Source organism: Syngnathus acus, chromosome 22 (genome assembly GCF_901709675.1).
Source record: "Syngnathus acus chromosome 22, fSynAcu1.2, whole genome shotgun sequence".
NCBI lineage: Eukaryota > Metazoa > Chordata > Actinopteri > Syngnathiformes > Syngnathidae > Syngnathus > Syngnathus acus.
Genome location: NC_051106.1, coordinates 10501095 through 10521389, shown reverse-complemented (window position 1 = coordinate 10521389; position 20295 = coordinate 10501095). Strand labels below are relative to the sequence as shown.

At 49.3% G+C, this 20295-nt stretch overlaps 3 protein-coding genes across 7 annotated transcripts; 1 reads left to right on the top strand and 2 right to left on the bottom strand.

The window, feature by feature from the left end:
- Positions 1 to 262: 262 nt before the first annotated feature.
- On the bottom strand, positions 263 to 15900 carry LOC119116469 (integrin alpha-11-like). Of its 4 annotated transcripts, none has more exons than XM_037241842.1 (30): positions 15756 to 15900; positions 9335 to 9446; positions 8458 to 8579; positions 8287 to 8381; positions 7697 to 7811; positions 7490 to 7617; positions 7114 to 7262; positions 6876 to 7020; positions 6443 to 6608; positions 6297 to 6367; positions 5411 to 5561; positions 5197 to 5345; positions 4946 to 5098; positions 4680 to 4880; positions 4435 to 4559; positions 4177 to 4352; positions 3691 to 3830; positions 3505 to 3615; positions 3248 to 3333; positions 2805 to 3018; positions 2595 to 2687; positions 2372 to 2448; positions 2034 to 2117; positions 1879 to 1966; positions 1618 to 1756; positions 1479 to 1564; positions 1282 to 1392; positions 1103 to 1198; positions 740 to 856; positions 263 to 643 (listed from the first exon to the last, which is right to left on the bottom strand). In XM_037241842.1, the coding sequence occupies exons 3-30, from the start codon at positions 8510 to 8512 to the stop codon at positions 563 to 565; spliced, it is 3402 nt and encodes a 1133-aa protein (XP_037097737.1). In that variant the 5' UTR covers positions 8513 to 8579; positions 9335 to 9446; positions 15756 to 15900; the 3' UTR covers positions 263 to 562. The 4 variants fall into 4 exon arrangements, with proteins under 4 accessions (XP_037097737.1, XP_037097735.1, XP_037097736.1 ...); XM_037241840.1 differs by having other exon boundaries at positions 15781 to 15896; XM_037241841.1 differs by having other exon boundaries at positions 1479 to 1559; positions 1619 to 1756; positions 15781 to 15896.
- LOC119116470 (chitinase-3-like protein 2) lies at positions 13531 to 14624 on the top strand. 2 transcript variants are annotated; one of them, XM_037241846.1, is made up of 6 exons: positions 13531 to 13569; positions 13658 to 13761; positions 13835 to 13904; positions 14111 to 14242; positions 14315 to 14374; positions 14445 to 14624. In XM_037241846.1, the coding sequence occupies exons 1-6, from the start codon at positions 13564 to 13566 to the stop codon at positions 14571 to 14573; spliced, it is 501 nt and encodes a 166-aa protein (XP_037097741.1). In that variant the 5' UTR covers positions 13531 to 13563; the 3' UTR covers positions 14574 to 14624. The 2 variants fall into 2 exon arrangements, with proteins under 2 accessions (XP_037097741.1, XP_037097740.1); XM_037241845.1 differs by having other exon boundaries at positions 13536 to 13569; positions 13652 to 13761.
- An 886-nt stretch (positions 15901 to 16786) lies between the features above and the next one.
- On the bottom strand, positions 16787 to 18526 carry LOC119116244 (galactose-specific lectin nattectin-like). The gene is made up of 7 exons (XM_037241485.1): positions 18194 to 18526; positions 18059 to 18121; positions 17857 to 17884; positions 17692 to 17777; positions 17463 to 17594; positions 17143 to 17251; positions 16787 to 17062 (listed from the first exon to the last, which is right to left on the bottom strand). Exons 1-7 carry the CDS (start codon positions 18380 to 18382, stop codon positions 16998 to 17000), a joined length of 672 nt encoding a protein of 223 aa, XP_037097380.1. The 5' UTR covers positions 18383 to 18526; the 3' UTR covers positions 16787 to 16997.
- Between the last annotated feature and the right edge of the window lie 1769 nt (positions 18527 to 20295).

The following is a 20295-nucleotide window of genomic DNA, read 5'->3' as shown; positions in this document are numbered from 1 at the left end:
CAAGAATATGTTTTATTTTGAAAAGTAAAAAGATTTATGAAAAAAATGTCAAACCCTAAGACACGACAAGTCTTCTTTCTTCAATCTTAAAGTGATCTTGATGCTTTTGTTGAAATGTCGGAGGCTCCGAGTTGCAATGACGAGCACGAAGCAGGCTTGGCTTTAGGGCCGGGTTATCACAATCCAACAATGCTAATGATATGAAGGGATTGACAATAAAGCTGACTTTGACTTTTGACTAATTACTCCAGCAAAGCAATACTCTTATGAAAGCTAACGTTTCTTATTTGATTTCTTCCAACCTTAAATGCTCATTTAGATGAATGGTAAGTTGCCCATTGCAAAAATGAACTGCTGAGCTGAGCTGACATCAAGGGTCATTGCGAACGTCAGTGGCCAATATGGCTGCCAGTAGCCACTAGGGAGCCCCCTAGTGGCCATCTTCATAGAAGTAACTACATGAGGCGTGGCCATGGTGCTGTAAGGTCAGATGGCCGCCCCATCTCAAAGACTAGAAACATCATTAGTGATGCCAATGCATGCGGCTGCTGCCATGGTATCATCACAGTCCCTCTCCTGGCTTGCCATTAGCTGCTGACTCGGCCTGCTCCTGATTCCGCCTCTTTCTGGAGAAGAAGCCCAGCTGCACACACAAGCGCATTTTTGAACAAATGCGCATGTGTGTGTGTGTGTGTGTGTGTGTGTGTGTGTGTGTGTGTGCGCATATGGAGGTACGCACCCTCCAGAGCACGAGCACAATGACAGCGAGCACGAGAAAGCCTCCAGCTGAACTGCCCAGGAAAACGGCCACCAAGATGGCCTCGGACGCCCGCTCCTTTGTCAGCTCCACCACCGTCTGCGCAACATCACACGCACGGACGGGAAAGCGTGCTGAAGGTGAGCACCATTTTCTGGAATCTCAGGTCGCCTACTTTACGGTGTAAAGTCACCCTAACATCTGCTCTGAACGGGGCGTGGCGTGGCGTGACGTGACATACGTCAAACACACCCAGTTGACCTTATTTGAATCTCCTGCGTGTTCAAATTAGTTTGGAGAAAAGACGGCGCCATAGCTGTGCCTACAGATGTATTACAGCCTCACCTGTCTGACTGGACGCTCCTCCTGCAAGAAGAAAGAAGTGGAGGCATCCAATTGGACATGTGCACTGACCAAAACCTCAAGAGACTTGAAGACCACCTAAAGGGCAGACACGCACGCACAATATTTTTGGAGGTGCCTATTGTCGGTCAGTTGCTGAAAAAAGGCTGGAGGCGACTGACCTTTTGCAGGACTGCTCGCTGGAGTCTTCCTCCGAGAGTCAACTTCACCCGCTTGTAGGCGGGAAGACGTACAATGCACTGCACCGTCACGCACGCACTGTTACTCTGATTCTGGACACGTGCACGTACGTAAACAGCATTATTTGGGGACACGCGCACTCACACACACACACACACACACACACACATAGACTAACCATCTGCGTCAGGCGTGTAAGGTCCTCCGCCGTGGCGTGATCGCTCGTGGCGGGCTGCGTCAGGACGCAAGAGGCGGCTGCCTGCGGATACGGAGGTGGAAATGAGTCCACAGCCAGACGAGCGGGGCTGAGGAACGCACCCGGTCTCGGCCAGCGTCCACGTTCCGGTCCAAGCCGCAGTGGGTGAGGCTTAGCAGACGGTTGCCATGGAGACTCACGGCCCAAAGGTCAGCCCTGAACGTCACACCCTCAACAGGGAACCACGACAGGTTCTCCAGCTGAAAGCGAGACGCACATATACATGGACTTGAGAGGCGCGCAGTATCTTGAAAAAAACTATGATCACGATAACGGCACGTGCAATCTGCGTATCGCATGTGGAATGAAAACTAAAGCGTACGTAGAAGGAGACGTTGAAGGTGGGGAAGACGTCGTCGTCGTCGTTGTCGTCTTCTGATTGGATCACAAAGCGAGAGGGGCGTCGATCTCTGATAAGAGAGACCGTCTGTCATTTGATTGGTCGACAGGGCTATGTTGAACGCATGAATGACTGACATGGTGAAGAGGAGCTCGCTTTGGTATTTGAGAGGGAGGATGATGTCGTTTTTGTTGTCTTCGGGAAAAGCGTCTTTGCCTTCACTGAAACACACGCGCACAGTGAGTGAGTGAGTGAGGCAGTGAGTGAGGCAGTGAGTGAGTGAGGCAGTGAGTGAGTGAGTGAGTGAGTGAGTGAGTGAGGCAGTGAGTGAGTGAGTGAGTGAGTGAGTGAGTGAGTGAGTGAGTGAGTGAGTGAGTGAGGCAGTGAGTGAGTGAGGCAGTGAGTGAGTGAGGCAGTGAGTGAGTGAGGCAGTGAGTTCATGCGTACTTTAGTGTGTGTGCATGTGTGGTCTGACCTGCTGGCTGCCACAGCGATATGAAGGTGGTCCAGAAAGACCGAAGAACTGAACTCAAACTCCACTCGGAAAAATACCTGGACGAGTAAAACAAACATTTGTCTGGTTTTGATCAGGGCGGGGACATCATCAACCCTGGTCACCGGACAAAGTCAGTGCATAGACTGGAGGGACAGGTCACCATCACCCCTGTCCTGTCCTGACCTGACCTGACCTGACATACCTGAGACGAGGCCTTCATGAGAGGTGCGCTGATGTTGCATCTGCTTTGATTGTTTTCTTGTGGGAAGCACTCCATCTGCGTGTCTGACTGGTCCTGGTGGGCCCAGAGAAATCCCTTTGAGCAATCTTGCGGTCTGGAAGGGAACCCTTCATCCTTTCCGCCTTCCCAGCGGAGAGCCACCTGATCGGACGCCATCGGAAGTTCGGTTACCTTGACGACCACGCCGGCGAAGATCAGGTTTGGCGATGTGGAGAGCAGGACGGATGTCCCGTAGGCGTTCTCTCCGTGGTTCTCCAGGCGGGTGAAGAGTGCCACCCTCCTCCGCCGTGTCTCTATCACCCACGCGCTGCCGCCGGCCCCCAGCGCCGCCCCCTGCTGGCGGCATGCCCGCCGCCACGACTCCTCTGAGGAAGCGCACAAGTGTCTACGCGCGCACACACACACACGCACGCACGCACGCACGCACGCACGCACGCACGCACGCACACACGCACACACACACACACACACACACACACACACACACACACACACACACACACACACACACACACACACACACACACACACACTAACGCTGTTTACACTAACGCTGTTTACACTTTTTACTCTGTGCATGTGTACAACAATGTATGTGTGCGTGCGTGACTCACTGGACACTTGTGAGGTCGGTGAAACTGTCAGTGATGAGGTTTGGAACGCAGGCTTCTTCATGTGTGCAACCGTTCCAAAATGGAAGCTGCAACAGAAAGAACAGAGCCAAGCAGCTTGATACATTGAAGCAAAATGTTCAACTAAATGCTACTGCTCACTCTGTTTGTGTTTGCCATTAGCATTCTATCACACAAGCGTTGTAGCATCAACATGCTAACGATGGGTCAAAGGAGCATCCAGGGAGTGTCGACCTCACCTCGGCCTTCAGTGCCGTCGGCCAATCGGGGTCCAGCAACGGCCCGTCGTCTCCAGCCCATAGCCCCGTCTCCAGCCCCACCGCGATTGGACGGCTGTAATCCATGGTGTCCTATTCACAGGACATGGCAGACTGTTGTGTCGTTGCGGCCTTGCGACTTGACGTGCACGTGTGCGTGCATGCGACCTGCACTGTGAAGGCGTGACGTTGGCATTGTTCAACTCCTGTCGTCAGGGTCATGGTTTGCGTCTGAAGACGTTCGCGTTCATCGAGAACAGCTCGATGAGGAACTCGTTTCTCGTCCAAATTCAGATGGTAACGTACAGCTGAAGGGGCGGAGTCATGGGCGGCGTCAGCTGTTAATAGTCACAAGGTTTTGTCTTTGTGTGCATGTGTGTGCTTGTGCACAATTGTGTATCAGGTTGTGCTGTGTGTGTGTGTGTGCGCACGTCTGATGCGGTCCAGATGTTTTCAGAGTGAACGTGTCAACTTGACATCCAAACGAGGTGATGTCACTTTAAAGTCAAACGTGTGCCATAAGCAGTGGAAAAAAGATGACTCGTAAGACGCAGCTGCTCTCCTAGCGTACTCTCGTCACTCCTCAAACACCAAACTGTCCTACTTGTGGGAAATGGACAAAATGCCGAATGCGCCCCATCACGCCGCACATACCGACGACGTGGCGTGTGATGCCGGCGCGCGTGCAGGCCACGTCGTGAAGCTGCAGGCACACTCTGGCGACCATGCAAGTGACCGGTCTCCCTCCTCTCCAGCAGTCCTTGTGGAAAACGTTCACCTTCTCGGGCTCGAACGTTAGTGTGGGTTCCAGACGCACTACCCGCCGACACCTGAGGGGGGGGGGGGGGGAGTGCAGGGGTGAGAGCAGGTGGGCATGGTCACGCTGCACGTCACGCCTGCGCGCACACTAACCGAACGACGACGGCGGCTCCCAGCGCTCCGATGGCCACGCTCACGTCGCCGTCGCCATCCTTGGCGGCATCAAGACTTTGCCCAAAGTATTTGAGTCCCAAGTCGAGGCTGGCAGCGGAAAAGCGCTGACGATGGACATGGAAGATTCGGCATGGTCATTTGCGTGACGATGCATCTCACACACGCACACACAATTGTAAGCGTTGCAAAATGGGGACGGCGTGTGCTTCCGTTCCAGCTCCCACCTGTGTGTGGCGCATGTGAAGGCTCCTACGGTGGCCATGATACAGGTAGACTGCTCCCTGATGGTCATCCTCCAGCGGCGCGCCCACCGCCAAGTCGTTATAGCCGTCCGCGTTCACGTCAGGAATCTGGACCAGCGCTGCGCCAAAGCGGGAATCCAGAGAAGGTGACGGAAGCAGCGCCCCGTGCAACGCCAACAAAGCCTGCCACAGTAAGCACACATACAGCTAGCTACGTGTTGTCTGTGTATACGTGGAAATGTGTGGACCTGGGAACGTGTGCTAAGTTTGTAGACGTAAACTTTTCCCATCTCATGCGCATCGTGACTGCAGTACATGGGCGCTGCCACTAGGAAGAGGTCACTCTGCGCGTCGCCGTCCACGTCCATTGACAACAACACGCTGCCAAAGTAAGAACCCATCTGAGGAACACACACACGCACGCACACACCAAATGGCCCCAATGCCACGATTTCCTCGGACTCTGATGACGACGTCCCGTTTGGGGGCGGAGTCGGACCTGCTCTCCCACGAGCGCCTGCAGGACCTTGACGTTTGCACGGGGATCCAAGGTGAAGACGACAACCTTGCCGGTGTGGTTGAACCTGGGCGCTCCCGCAAGCAGCACCTCCGAGCCGTGCCAGCCCACCAGTGACCCCAGAGAGTACCCTGCGGAAGGTGGCGGCGTCAGCGCCGGACAGCCGCTCGCGTGGCCACTGTCGCGTTGTACCTACCGAAATAGGCGGCGTGGTTTCGGAGCTCCTCGGGGAACTGGTCACCGTACGCCGACAGGTCGGGAAGGAGACTTCCGCCGCCACGCGAGTTGCGCTTGAGCACAGCGCCGTTCCAGTCGTACGCGCCCACCGCGCCCAGCAGAAGGCCGTCCTGTGTGGAAAACACGCGCCGTAACATTCGCCATGCTGGTGGCCCCAATCCATAGGAGCCCCGAGTGACCAATCGGGTGTTTGTCCATATGCGGCCTGACATTGGCTGGTGACCACTATTGTTTTTCGAGATGTCTGGCGAGTGTTTTTTTTTTTCTCTGTCTGTCCTGCAATTGCAGGGCGCCAGTAGGGATGGCTGGATGGCTGGATGGATGGATGGATGGATGGATGGATGGATGGATGGATGGATGGATGGATGGGGCAATGTCGATTGCCATCCAACGGGAAGCAGACGCCAATGACGTGAATTTTCTGTTGTAGGGGTCGCTAGGAAAAGTGCGAAAGGAATGTTTTGGAGCGATGGAGCAGGATGACAAACGTTCCGCTCGGCTCACACACGCCGGGAACACGTCCAACATCTGCTTTCCACGTCGGCGCTCGCCTTGACCGATTCCACGTGCATGATACCCTACACCCTCCCCTCCGGTGAGCGGCAAACTCAGGAATCTTTCGGCCGTTGCCGTGGAGACGCTTCATTCCAGTGCGCACGGCTGCGTCCAGGAAACGTCTGGATTGTCGCCCGGAACCTGTCACTTTGCCTCCCAGACAGACAGACGCGTCGCACCGGTATGCAGGAACTAACATTAGCAGTGGATTTGGCTTTTGGGCTAAGTTACGCAACCTGGTGGATGTTGCAATCCATCATAGCATACGCATCGGAATGATTTGCACTCACCTGCAGGAGGTGCGAGGAGAATCCTGCTTGCGCCATCTGCAGGCCGAAGCCTCGACCCAGCCCGTCGCCTCCTGATCAACACAAGAGCGGCTGCTGAGGGCGGAGACACGCCGGCGTTCATCTGCTCACTTTTATTCACCGCTTACCTTCAAGTGAGAAGATTCGCTCTCCCAGCGCGTCCACGATGTCCTTGAGCGCCGCCTCGTCCGTCACGTTGAAGAAGTGATCCTGGTCCGGGTCGCTGGCGATGAAGCGGATCTCCTTCAGGAATGCCGACGGGTCGATGCCGCGGCGGTTGTAGTAGCCCAGAACCTCAAAACAAGAAAGTGCCACCATGTTGGAAGTCACACAGGAAGTGCTTCTGCATTGGCAAACACACGGAAAGTGCGAGCATGGTGGAAGACACACAGGAGGTGCTGTCGCTTTTGATTGTGTTGTGTTTCTGTGTGTGTAACTGCCCGCCCACATGTTGATGTTGCGCATCTGTTGTTGCGTTACGACGATGATGATGATGATGATGATGATGCGTTTATAGTGTGCTGATGTGTTTGGATTGACTGTTTGGTCTCGGGGCCTCACCGCGATGGCGTACATGGTGACGTTGTCGCGTTTGCAGCGTGTGACGGCGTCATCGAGCTGAGGACTGTCGTGAGATTCTCCGTCTGTGATTACCACCAAAACTTTGTGAGCACCGGGACGGCCGCCGCGCTTGAATGCCTGTGACCTGAGCGACGATAACACGCACGCACGCACAAATACACAGATGGTACACAACACGCAAAGAGACGCAACGTGATGTGCAAGGAGAGTAACGAACCCGGCCATGTTGATGGCTAACGCCGTGCGGGTCTCCTCCCCTCCTCGTTGTCTAATGTCAGCGACCGCCTGCAGGACCTCATCCATTGTCTGGTGCTCACCCAGGCGGAACTCGTGAACCACCCTGGAGCCATACTGCACCACACCAACCTGTGCGGCCACAGGCCCGTGTTATGGTAACAGAAAAGACCAAAGTGCATGGAGGACGGGGAGACGAGACCAAGACAAGGAGCACGAGGAAGAAGGGGAAGGACAGGGGGAATGATGATGAGAAGAATGAGAATGATGAGAAGGAAGGTCCGGGATGACGGGGTGGGCGGGCAAACAAAGAGGATGGACAAGGAGGATGGACAAGGAGGATGGACAAGGAGGTTGACCTGCGTCTGCCCGGGGCCGATGTTAACCTTGCGCAGAATGTTGACCAGGAAGTCTGTGACATCCGTCCATGGGTAGATGGAGTTGGAGCCGTCCACCAGCATCACCAGGTCCACAAAGGTCTCGCACCCTGACTCGCACCAGACGGACGTGTAAAAATGCCGAAAAACAGACACCGCACGGAGACCAACACACCCATACGCACTTACTCTGGAATGCGGGCGTGACAGTTTCCAGCGTTTGGAAGCCGGCTCCCACGTGAGTGCAGACTCCCGATGTGTACACGGAGCTCCCGCACTCATGAGACCAGCGCGGGCCGCACGTCTGACCACACAAACGTGTCACCATGTGGTGTGCCATGTTGCATCATCGCGGGATAGCATCTTGCCAATTCACCACGTCAGAATGATTGGTTTTGATCATGGTAGCGTGTCATCGATGGTGCGTTAGCACCTTCGGTGATATTCCGTTCCAGTGACCAAACGGTCATTTTGTGGAGGAAGGACGTGGGACAAGACAGTTCAAAAGAGGACGGTCTGAAGATTGACCAGCTTGGTGTGTCCAAACTACGTGTGAAATTTTTCTCAAGAATTTCTTTATAGCCCGTGACTGATACCGGTCCTCGGACCGGTGGCTGCAGACCGTTGTAGTAGGGACCGAAAACCAGATGACAAGAAATACCGATGTATCGTAGAATAAGCATGTCTCGTATAATAAGCCCTATACCGACCCGGCCGGGAACATCATTGTTGTTCCTGAGAAACCAACATAGTGAGAGGAGGGTTACCGTGGAACTTACCACAAAGCTTCCGTCCTTGTGATCAGCGGTGAGCGTCATTCCCAACCTCATCCCGCTTTTACGCGGCGCTAGCACGTTGTCCACGGATACGTTTCCTGCTCATGTGACATCGAGTCAACAAATGGTAGGATAAGCGGCAGATCTACGGGCCCCGCGGGGCCTCTTGCTCACCCAGGTGCAGGCGGCTGCAGGCGCTGCCCGAGTTCAGAGCGCTTTGGTCGTCCATGGGACACCTGAAGACGTCACCTGTCTGCTGGTCGTCCGTCCAGGCCAGGGGGGCGCCCACCAGGAGCCTGCACACACGTGCACACACTGATCAAGTGAGGAGGTCGTTGGTTGTGTGCGTGTGTGGCAATGTATGCATGCATACATCCATGCATGCATGCATGCATGGATGCATGCATGCATCCATGCATGCATGGATACATGCATGCATGCATACGTGTTTGCGTACATGCATGCATACATGCATGCATGCATGCATGCGTACATGCATGGATGCATGCATGCATGCATACGTGTTTGCATTTGTTTGCATGTGTGTCAAAGTCAGAGTCTGCTTTATTGTCAATTTCTTCACATGTCAAGACATGTGTGTGTATGTGTATTCCCGAAAATGGGTGTGAGTCAGACACCGCATCTCATCATTAAGGACGATTAGGCCCATTAAGGACAATTAGGTCTGGTCGCGTTTCCTGTTTACACATAAAAGTGGCGCGTGTTGTCCCACGACGCACTGCGTGGCATCGCCGCCCTTCCCGTCACACTAAACACTATCAAGGAGACAAAGAAGAAGAAGAAGGTGACCACGTGGAGTACGCGCAGGTCCTCTTATTGAGTCCAGCTGTCTGTCTGTCTGTCTGTCTGTCAAGGAATTTCCCTTGGCGGGAGAGCAACATTCCCTGCCGGGATGTCAGCCGAAAGAAGAATACAATGGTAACGGGGGGGAAGGAAAAGACAGACGAGAGCCACGACGGCTAAAATCTGGAAAACGCAGACGAGACGACGAGGAGAAGAAAAAGGAGAAGAGGTGCCGGGTGCTCCTCACCACTGTCGTCCTTGCGCGCTGTATTGTCGTAACGTGTAGCCGAAGTGGCTCTCCTCCCAGCCTCGGAAGATTTGCGCTCGCCTGGTGTCCAGGTTAAAGCACGCGCACGGCCCTGCCGCCGGCCGAAGACACGAGACGAGCACAAACATACAACAACAACAACAACATAAACACAAGTTGAACGCCATCACGTGTTTGTTCTGAACAGAAAGTAAATCCAATTGGAGTTCTGGTTGCCATGACATGTATTTGTGTGTGTATGTGTCCTAGAAAATGTGAAATGGAGGCTTTTAGGGAAATTCCAAGGTGAATCCAAAATACACTAGAGCGGCGGTGCCTGGAGATACGAGTTGAGCCAACTTTTGGAGATGAGAATAACAATAATATTTCTGCTGCAACTTGCCAGCGCAAACAGAAGCTAGGAGCGCTGCGGCGGGGCAGCTTGACAGCCATGGTTCAGCAATAGAAAAACGATTGAAAGTTTGGAATCGGTCGGCCGGCAGAAGCTGAATTGGAATGGTTTGAATTGGTCAAAAGAAGTGCAAACATTGAAGAGGAAAATCCAAATAAATCCTCATTTTTAAATGTTGTGGGGGGTAAAATCCAGACTTTTTGGCACGTGGCAATTTCAAAGAGGAGCGATGGAAATGGGAAATGTTGAATGTGCCGTTGGAAATGAAAGTGAAGTGAAAAATGTCAACTTGTAAAAAGCTTGGATCATTTTCAAACACTAAAGAATTGTACCCTGGATGACGTGCAGGTTTGAATATTTGGAAATTGGAATCGAGCATATCGGATGAGAAATGTGCAAGGACGTGTACATTAAAAATAAAATGGAATCAAATGAAGCATGTGAAAATGTGGAGGCATCATTTTTCCATTAAAAGCAAAGAGGGTGTGTTTTGGACGTTTTCGGGTGAGGCTGGTTTATAATCATCTAATGGTGAGTGAGGTATAATTTTCCCAATTAAAAGCAAAGTGGGTGTGTTTGGGCTGTTTTCAGTGCAGGTGGACAAAGGCCAAGTGGCAAACAATGTTCCGGCCAAAGGTTAAAGTAATCACTCACTGATGTTAATTGCAGGTTGGATCCCAGGCAGGGATGCTTTTATGTTGAACTCAAATTATGTAGGCTGGTTGGTTTGGGTGGCTTAAATACAGAGACCAATTTCACCACACCCAGATGTGTGTGTGTGACAATCATTGGTCTTGACCTTTTTCTTTTTTTTAGTTGAGGGCTAATAGAGGGGCTTGATTGCTTAGGGTTAGTTTGACTTTGCTGATCTTTACGTATTACTACTGCTCAATCAAAACATTCCTCTTGCAGGTGGAAATGGACCCGTGACGCTGCAGATATTACAAGACTCAATAATATGCACAATTGTAAACCATTTGATTCTCAGGATAAACCAAAACGTTCGATTGACCTGACCTGTGCTTTTCCAACTTTTGCCACCTCACGTAGCACCTCACAAAGAACGGAGCTCTCCAAGTAGCGTCATCATGAGCGACACAAGTGTCCTTTTCTTGCAAATGAGGTGATTCTTTCTGAGCATAACACTGTCTTTGGGATTGCAAGCCACTGTAACACGGCACGCTCGCCGACCATTTTTGTCCTTCGCTTTTGAAACGTACCGTGAGTTTGGTGTCTGGTCGTGATTCATTCATTCGTCATGTGATTTGCTTTTGTACAGCAATTTGGTTCGACTTGACTTGTGTGCTACACCGTGAAGTGGTATACTTGAAAGTTCAATTCAACTCAACCATAAAACGGCAAATGAAAATAAAAATCACGGCAGAGTGAACGATTCAAGATTGATTTGTGCGGATGGAGAGGGCAAAGTTTGCCATTTTGGTTTGAAGGGAAATTTTCTCAAATTCTTCCAATTTTTTTCGAAAAAAACAAGCCTTTTCAACAGCAGAAGTCACACTGATGGATGGCATGTATGTCATTTGTTTGGAGTTCATGCATTGTACTTTGAACAAGGTGATGTTCATGCACGGCTCATTTTGTGCACCAGTAGAAAACATTGATGTCTTGAGTTTGAAAACAAGAATTTTATTTTTCACGATAGAGGGGTTCGGTGAATGCGCATACCTCTAACAAGGCGAAGGACCACTTTTCTAGGGCGTGTACCTGCAAATTCCAAGCTACTGACTCAACACGTGTTGACATTGAAGTTGACTTCCTTGACTCCAATTGAAAGGAAAAATAATTCACTGATTGGCATCAGGAAGCAATTAGAATGACTTCTTTAACTGCAAAAACAGTCGTTTGCTCCACCCTGTCAGCAACTAAATAAATTTGCCACCATCTCCAACTCAAACGTCACTTCTCCACGGAGAGACACACGCAGCTTTCCTCGAGCACGTAAGTCACCGATGCACGCATGATTGTTGCAGGATGAGGGATTGAAATGCATTGGGAAAATGAAGGGGGTAAAAAAAAACAACAACAACAACAATAATAAATAGATGTTATAGCTTCACAGGCTAAAAGGGTTAGGTACCAAGGCCATGAAGACATTTGGAAAAATCTCCGAGTGTTGAGTGAAAGTTGTCATCAAATTGCTTGTTTTTCTTTGCATCCTTTTCAGTCATCCCAATCCTTTGGTGAATCTTCACCGAGAAAAGATAGTAAGGCCTATCCGCCGCTCGAATTTGACCGATTCTCCTCGTTTGGACCGAGCGCTTTTTGTCTTTCCGGCAACAAGATGCAGAAGCTCATTCTTCTGGCAGGTAAGGCGCACCATTGCAAAGCTTCCTGGTGGCCTTGACGCTTGTGACTAAGTGTGTCAATCAATTCCTTTCAAGGTCTATTGGCAGTCAGCGCTCACTTGGGTAAGTTGACGTCACGGAATCATTTGCAGAGCGATTCTTGACAGAATTGTATCATCCTCTCGATTATTGGCAGATGGGAGCAAATGTGCTGCGCTTGTCCCACTTCTGCTTTATTGCTAGCGGTTTTGCTCTTTCAGGTGCTGCACAAAATAGACTGGTGTGCGTCTATCAGGAAACCTCGGCTCGAGTTGACCAGAACCCCTTTGACATTGAGACTGACATTGATGCACACCTGTGCACGCACCTCATCTTTAGCTCCGTCAAGCCTACGAACTTTATCGTAAGCTTGGATGGGTTGGAGGACAAAGTTCAAGCCTTCAACAATCTAGAGACCGGGTCAGACTTTGAGCACTTTTTTCTTTATGAATATGTTGAAGAATAACATGGTATCTTGTTTGTTCCAACAGCAATACCGAGCTTGAAACTTTTCTTGAAGTTGATCTGACCATGGCCGACAGCGCGATGTAAGTCACAAAACAAATGGAACAAATTTAGACCCCGCGTTTTGGCAGTTTTGCCAAATAAGAGTCGTCGTTTGGCGTTTTGCTTTGGCTTACGAGCGCAAATATTGAACAATGCATCACAATACCAGTTTTAGGACACTAGCTGCTAGCTGAAGTTTACTCCAAAGGTAAACCTAAAAGAAAGACAGATGCACTTTCAAAGACCCACATACATACACTCACTTCCCTAGATGACCTTAATGCAAACAAAGTACAAAAAAAGTGTTAGCATTGCTAGCTGTTGTTGGAAGCATTGGATATTTGACCAAAAACACTGGGCATGCTGACAGACAATGACAACACTCCCACATACATCTTCTTTATCCACTGCATAGAATGACTAATTGTGCATCTTACAAGACATTTCGAGTAGGTGAAGAAGCAGCACTCTTTTTTTGTTTGTGTTTGCGTGACTGTTTTATACTGCCTCCGTGTGGAGGAGCAGTGCAATGAAATGAATTTCGTTATTAAATCATAACGTTAACAATGCATGACGTGAAAATAGTACGTTCAGCTAATCTATAATTTTAGAAAGCACAATATTATCATGATATCATTATCATATTCCAAACAAACATGTTTGTGTTTGAGGGCATTCCATTGGTTGGTGGCATGAGTGTAGTCATGGAACAAATTCAGATCAAGGAGGCAGGGTACATATTTCCCGATTGGAAGCACGCAACAACAAAGGTGCTGTTCTTCAAAAGAGCTTTTCCCCCCCACAGATTCTTAGAAGAAAACAGACAGACTTTGATCCAGTCTATAATGGAGATCATGAATGCTGAGAACTTTGATGGTGTAAACGTCTTGTGGTACGGCAAGCTCAGTCAACCAGACGACAAGCAAAAATACGGCCAACCAGACGACAAGCATCATTTCACACTTCTCATGCAGGTCAGATCTTGAAACGATCCTCCTCGAAGCGAGGAGGAAATTTGCGTTGTGTTTGCCGAAGACTTGACAATGGCATTTTCCTGAACAGGAATTGAGGGACCAGCTGGCGCCGCGAGGAAAACTGCTCACTGCAAGCGTCTCTGGTGTGATTGACGACATTGGAAATAGTTATGAAATCTTGGAGCTTTCCAGGTAAACACAAATATTGTTTGGCAGCTTTGTTGAAAGACGAGCAATAACCCGTACGTGTGTGTCTTACACACAGAATCGTCGACTTCTTTAATGTGATGACCTTTGAAGTTGACCTAGGAAATCCACCAGAATTTCCCAATGCGGTAAGCAAGCACCATGATGGATTTTGTACATGATTTTTTTTTCTTTCCGCCACTTTGAATGAATCCAAAGATGCTTCTCCTTCAATTGGCCTTTTAGCTTATGTGGCAAGCAGCTAATAAATGGAGAGTGGGCTATAATTTGTATAAACCCGGCCCAACCGTGATTTCTCTTCTCCGGTACATGAAGGTTTGTTGTCGTGTTTTAGGAAGCTGCAATGCAGGAGTTTGTTACTGCGGGAGCACCAGCAATACAGCTCAACATGGGAATAGCGACGTATGGCATTGGGGGGGAGTCGGGCCCCATTGTCCAGATTCCTGATGTATGGGCCAAATATGAGGTAACATTTGACACTATGAATCATCCCAACCACTGAGAAGACATGATGTCAAGATGTCAATCTGACTTGCAGGTGTGCCAGGTCCACCCAACAGGCGTTTCGATTGACAGTGACGCGACCATTATTGCCAAGGTAGTCAATTATCAGAAGATTTCTTCTGTCCCTCACTAAGTGGTTCATGTTTTTACTGTGGCCCACTCAGGTTGCCTACATCCAAACTGAAGGCTTTGGAGGAGCCTATGTCAAGTCTCTGGACCTGGACGACTTCAATGACAACTCCTGCAATCAAGGGGACTATCCTGTCATCCAGCTAATCAAAGACAGCTTGTAGTGCTGAGGTGACACCGTGGTGAGGTGACCCCCCTCCCCTCATGGTGACGGGACCCACCCCCTCATGGTGAAGAGTATATTACGTCATATTACGTAGCTTTCGACACAGGTGAATAGTTTGATTTCACCCTAAAAACAAGGGTCTTGCTATCTATCCCTCCCTGTCCCTGTCCCTGTCCCGTTTGGTGGTCATGACCTCATCAGCTTTTTGTGTGGAAGAAAATTCAATAAAATGTCAGTTGACAACAACGTTTTGACTCCTGTTATGGCAAGTGCAAAAGCAGGCTAATCCCGACAACACGTAGAATAAGCGTCGATGACCGTGTGTACGCCTGTATTAATGGTGCTCCAGTCGTGATTGGCCGATTTCCATGGCGAAGAAGCATCAATGCCTTTCATTGCCAATCACAAATACTGATCGAGCAGCAGCAGCCTTTAGACAACTGGAGAGCGGCCAGTGTGCAGTGCCTCCACATGTTACGCAGCATAGCAGCAACTGAATGATAACATACTGGATGATTGTGCATTTTCTACAATGTCAATTGGAAATTAGGCCTATGACAAAAGAATGGATTCATCCAAAAAAAAACAGATTCAGCAATTATCAACCAAATGATTGGTGAACAGCTCTAAATGTGAACACGTGCAGCTCATCGAAATGTGTCCAAATCCTAAACGTGTGTCCTCCAGGCCAAAGATGAAATGGACCAGCTTGATTGTTATCAGCGCAAAGTTCAAAAGCTAGCATCTGTAATACTACGGTATGGTATGGTACATATGCTATCTGCTGAAAAGTAAATACAGGTTCTGCCCATATCCAAGCAGATGTCCCTGCTTATTCCAGCAAGACAATGCCAAGCCACATTCGGCACAGTGTGGTTTCCTAGTAAAAGAATGAAAGTACCAGAGGGACCTGCCTGCAGTCCATCCAGACCCATTCAACAAAGCACAATATATGATGACGAGAGAGACTCCGGGCTGCTGAGCAATTCAAGTTGTACATCAAGTTAGACTAGCAAAGAATTCTACAATCAGTGTCCTTGTTTCCCAAAGGCTAATTGTGTGTTGTTCAAAGTAAAGGATGGGAGCAGGTATCAACTTGAAAATAAGTCATGAAATACCTTCTCCTTTTTAATGTATTAGTCAATCGAACTTGAACGTGTATATGGAGTGATGGTATCACCATGACAACAGTGGCGTGTTGTCACCTGGCAGAAGGCCCCAGGTGGAGATGATGAAGAAGAAGAAGAAGACGCGTAAAGAATCCATCCGAGTCCTCTGAGAGATCAGAAAGCAGATGTCCGATTCAAAGTTGCGAAGGGAAGATGTGGATGGCTACATTTGCCCCACAGCCCTTTTATGTGCAGTGGGCGGGGCCAGGCCTGTCTACAAACTTCCTGGCCCTGTACCTTCCTTCCCCTTTTCTGCCAGAGCAGGAAGTGTGCGCTCCACATGTCAACATGTGTGTTAATAATTCCTGGCACAACCGCCCTCCCCACACACACACACACATAGACACGCACGCACACTCGCACGCGCACACAGACAGCCATCCAGCTGTGCGTGTCTCTGCGAGCATATTGGAAACAACAAGTGGAAAGTTGCGGTCACGATTAACAGGGAGCAGATGTCCTCGGAATGGTGTGTGAATGCGACGTCACGTCATTGTCATGATCGTCATCACTCCGTGCACACTCGCAGGACTCCTCAACTCACACCCAGCAGCCACACACATTAGGGACCTTGACCTTTGCCACAACAGATTGGCATTGCAGATGTTGAAGGATGCCAACCGCTTGAAGCGTCCGCGTGAGCAGAGCGGTCGAGTATGTGGTCCAGCAACACTCCAAGTCTACACCACCTCCGTACAGAGCCCGTTGATGGTCACAGGCTCTGGGCAGGGTGAACAGGAAGGGGGAGAGCACAGTGTCCTGCCCCCTGCGGTCTACCTACGCTGCTCCTTAACTCTGATCTAATCGAGATAACTTGGGAGCCATCTCAACAAATAAAGACATTTTTGCTCTTTTTGATTGACTTTGAAAACAAAGATGTCCAATTTACAAAACAAATCAATCATTCTGGAACGCTTTTCCACACACACACACACACAAGCACAAAAGCAGCATTGGAAATGTCAGTATATTTCTCTTGACAGCAGATCAATATTGCCTCTCAATATCAGTTATGGGATTTCTCAGTTGTTAAGCAGTGAGGTTCTGAAAAAATCCGAAAACAAAACATGGCTCTATCTTAAATTGAAGCATCAAATCCCGGACGTTTTCGGATGCCAAAAGACAATCAATATTGTATAAAGTCATGAGCAGGCAACTCCAATGCAATCCTTTTAATCATAGGATTGTTGTGCTCTTCACACACAGGCAAGCAACATTTTGCCTGCCCTGACAGCGCGCGCATAGCTGGAAGGTCACCAATCTTTGGCGCAAACATACGGTGACTCTGTTGCGCAATTGTCGTCTCCCCAGTCCCCGCCTGGACGAAATATGTACAGGATGAAACACCACACCGACCACTCCTCAGCCAACGTGATCGGGGTGTGTTCACTCACCCGACCGAGTCTAACACATTGAGGCATTTGCCAGAGTTATCGGGCTCTGACGGCCAAAACTGGAAATTTCGAAAATCCACATCAGTGCCGTCAGTCCAGATGAAGGAATCGTCCTGGAACCGAAAGTCACATCTTGAGAATGTGTTGCAGGCGGCAAGGTTATTGGAGTTCACGGCAACTCAAGAAAAAAGCCCCAAAAACGTGTGTAACCAGCATCATGTATTTTGAGGCCAATCAAATACCACGTATCCCGAATTGAATATCGAGTGTACGATGATGTATCGAGCACCAAGTATGGTGTCTAAGTAGCCGTCACCGTTTCACCTCAATTGCATCATGAAGTCCAATCCAGAAGGCACCTGTGACGCCTCCACGGGAAACCAGCTCGGTAACGACCGCATTTTCCAAATCGCTGTGGATGGACACCAGATTCCCGCCAAGAATGTTGCAGATGCTCTGATGGAGAAGAGACGAGAGAGAGTGCATGAAAAAGTCGCTGGGACACGGTGGTCCACGGGATCTTTCAAGGACTCAGTCGCCAGGCCTCCCCAACCTCGGAATGGGCAAAGGTTCTCCCCTCGCGCTGAAAGATGAAACAGCGGCTGTCGAGACGAGTCCAGCCTCTCGGGCAGCCGTTAGCTGCAAAAACAAGTGGCCTTGGACCAAAGGCCAGGCAAATTCCTTTGCAGCTCGGAAAAAGCAGCATTGGGCTACCAACCTTTTGCATGACTGACAGGCTTACACCACTGACAAGAAGAAGAAAAGCAATTGATGCAACTCATTACAAATGCCAAGAAATTAGAAGGGCAGGAAAAAAAGAAATCATGGCAAATTGAATTCATCCATCGTCACTATTTGCACATTTTGTTCATGAGCATCACATACTACGCTTTTGACAGGTGACAGACTTCAGGACTTACGTCTCCAGTCCAGAGTTGGGTGAGGATGCACAGGAGGAATAGTGAGCGAAGGCCAAACGCCATCTGCGCAAGTACAACAAATTGGAACACTTTCAACGCCACCGAGAGCTTGCTCGCTGGCGTGGTTGACCTTACCTTTGCAGTCGTCGAGCGCGACGCGCACCACCGCGGCCGGCGACCGCTTCTTAAGTATCCCGCTTGACACGTTGGGAATGTCGAGCACGTCGCTTTGACGGAACGAGCGGGGCCCCCAGGCGTTCGCCAATGATCAGGCCTTGGAGTCGGTGGAAATGACAGGTACACACAGTACACGGTACTTTCCATACTGTATCACCTTTCTTGTTCATCACGTTATTGGAATCCGCAGACAATTCTGTGCTTCTCACTTGTAGCATTCATTGTATTTTGATGATGAGGTGCGCAATGCAAATGTTGACTCTCAAATTTAGATGCGAAAATTCAATCAGGATATGTTGACTTACAAGGGTTACTACTGTATTTCGAAGCGTTCTGCCGTGCTGAAGCAAGAGTGAAATGAAATGCTCAAACTGATCTGTTTTATTCTTAGAAATGTGATGAGTCATCTTTCTTTTTTGTAAGTGATAGCCGAAACTGAAATGTCAGGTAATGAAACCTAAATCATTTGTTCGTGATAAAAGAACCGGTCAAATCATGGAAATTCTGGAAGCAAACACCCAGCAAAACATACACAACTAAAGCTCCTGACTAGAAAGAAGCCGAGCTAGCGCAAGATACTTTTTTGCCAGCAGATGGCAATCATGGATTACTCCCATTTTAGCAGCGGCACAGCAACCAGGAGAAAGAAATCTCTGTGAATAGTCCTTCAGTCCACGTGTCAAACGTTCTCCTGCTCGCTTCTGCTTATATTGGAGGTCAAAGCAAAATTCAGGTAGCAAAAGTCTTCATCAGGTTTCTAAGAGCAAAATATGAACATACAATGGAAGCAGCTGCCTCGGAATGACCCTTTCTTAGCTTCTCAAGGATGTTGTCGGTCTTTGGTGTGACCCCTTGGGCTTTTAATGATCATCACTAATGACAATTACAGTGGCACCGACCACCGAGGATACCTAATGCGAGAGAGAGCATGTCATCACTGGATGAGATGCAATTATACGTATCGATACAGTATAGTACATCATTTATATGCAGGTCCTCAGAGTGTCAAAAATACGGACAGAATCTTTTGAACTTCAAAAGATATTATATCTTCTAGTTGCCCCAGTGTATGTGGCCTACAGCGTGGTGGAACATGACAGTGGTTGTTCTACCTGTCACACATTAAGCAAAATTCACAGCGCTCTGCCACTTCTGGCGGCGGCGTCCAAATGGAGGATCCCATCTCCTCGTCTATTCATTGATCATATCCTTGAGCCAGATGATCCCATTTCTCTGTCTGTCCGCCTGCCTGCTGCTAGCTGGAAAGTCCAAGGTGTGAGCGGAAAACTCAGTCAGGCAGTCTGGACACGGTGTTGGAGCTGGACGTGGTAACGAAGTACAAATGATGCTGCTGCTGCTGCTGCTGCTGCTGCTGCTGCTGCTGCTTTTCCACAGACAGATGTGCTTGCTGTCTTGTTTCAGTTGTCATGTTTGTGATTTTTATGCGTCGACAATAGATTCCATCCATCCATTTTCTATAGCGCTTGTCCCCACGGGGATTCCTGTTACAGGAAATGAGAGATTCGGTTTTAAATGGATGACGCACATTTGATGAGAGGGCCTCTTGAGGATTCAAGCGACCCCTATCCCTTGGCTGATCTTGCCTTGTTTATTTCAAGCATGGCTGAGCAAATTTCCAATGTGAGAATCGATCTCATCAGCCAGAATAGCACTTGATCTAACTTTTGTCACTATAGCCTCCCCTTGGGGCAGGCATCCACATTCCTGCACGAATGATACCATTCTAAAGAAAGAAGCACATTTTCTTCCATGCCAAATAATAGCTGCGACAACATTATTGCCTTCACATCCAAAGCCTGCGGCCTAGTTGTGTACTTCTTAAAGAGTGCGGCTCAATGGACATTGAACGCTACAACGGACAAACTAGAGGTCGTGGCCACTACGTGTGATGTCAACTGCTAGTGTTGTGGTACGATACATGCGCAAAAATCATGCGAGTTCCTCGCCCAAAGTTCCAACACAAGTTACCAAGTGTATTGTCACACAAAAGGTTGGCGTCATTAGCTCAGTAATTGGCCCAAAGAAACGAGCTAAGTGAC

What these genes read in the sequence shown, in the direction of transcription:
- LOC119116470 (XM_037241845.1), top strand. An exon ending in GAAATCTTGGAGCTTTCCAG is followed by an intron (nt 13,762 to 13,834) that starts GTAAACACAAAT and finishes TCTTACACACAG; the next exon opens with AATCGTCGACTTCTTTAATG. An exon ending in ACGCGACCATTATTGCCAAG is followed by an intron (nt 14,375 to 14,444) that starts GTAGTCAATTAT and finishes TGGCCCACTCAG; the next exon opens with GTTGCCTACATCCAAACTGA.
- LOC119116469 (XM_037241840.1), bottom strand. Translation starts at nt 15,841, where the DNA reads ATGGATTCTTTACGCGTCTTCTTCTTCTTCTTCATCATCTCCACCTGG. An exon ending in TCACCATGTACGCCATCGCG is followed by an intron (nt 6,609 to 6,875) that starts GTGAGGCCCCGA and finishes TCTTGTTTTGAG; the next exon opens with GTTCTGGGCTACTACAACCG. An exon ending in TCATGAAGGCCTCGTCTCAG is followed by an intron (nt 2,449 to 2,594) that starts GTATGTCAGGTC and finishes TTACTCGTCCAG; the next exon opens with GTATTTTTCCGAGTGGAGTT.
- LOC119116244 (XM_037241485.1), bottom strand. Translation starts at nt 18,382, where the DNA reads ATGGAAAGTACCGTGTACTGTGTGTACCTGTCATTTCCACCGACTCCA. An exon ending in CGCGCTCGACGACTGCAAAG is followed by an intron (nt 18,122 to 18,193) that starts GTAAGGTCAACC and finishes GTACTTGCGCAG; the next exon opens with ATGGCGTTTGGCCTTCGCTC. An exon ending in GAACCTTTGCCCATTCCGAG is followed by an intron (nt 17,595 to 17,691) that starts GTTGGGGAGGCC and finishes CTTCTCCATCAG; the next exon opens with AGCATCTGCAACATTCTTGG.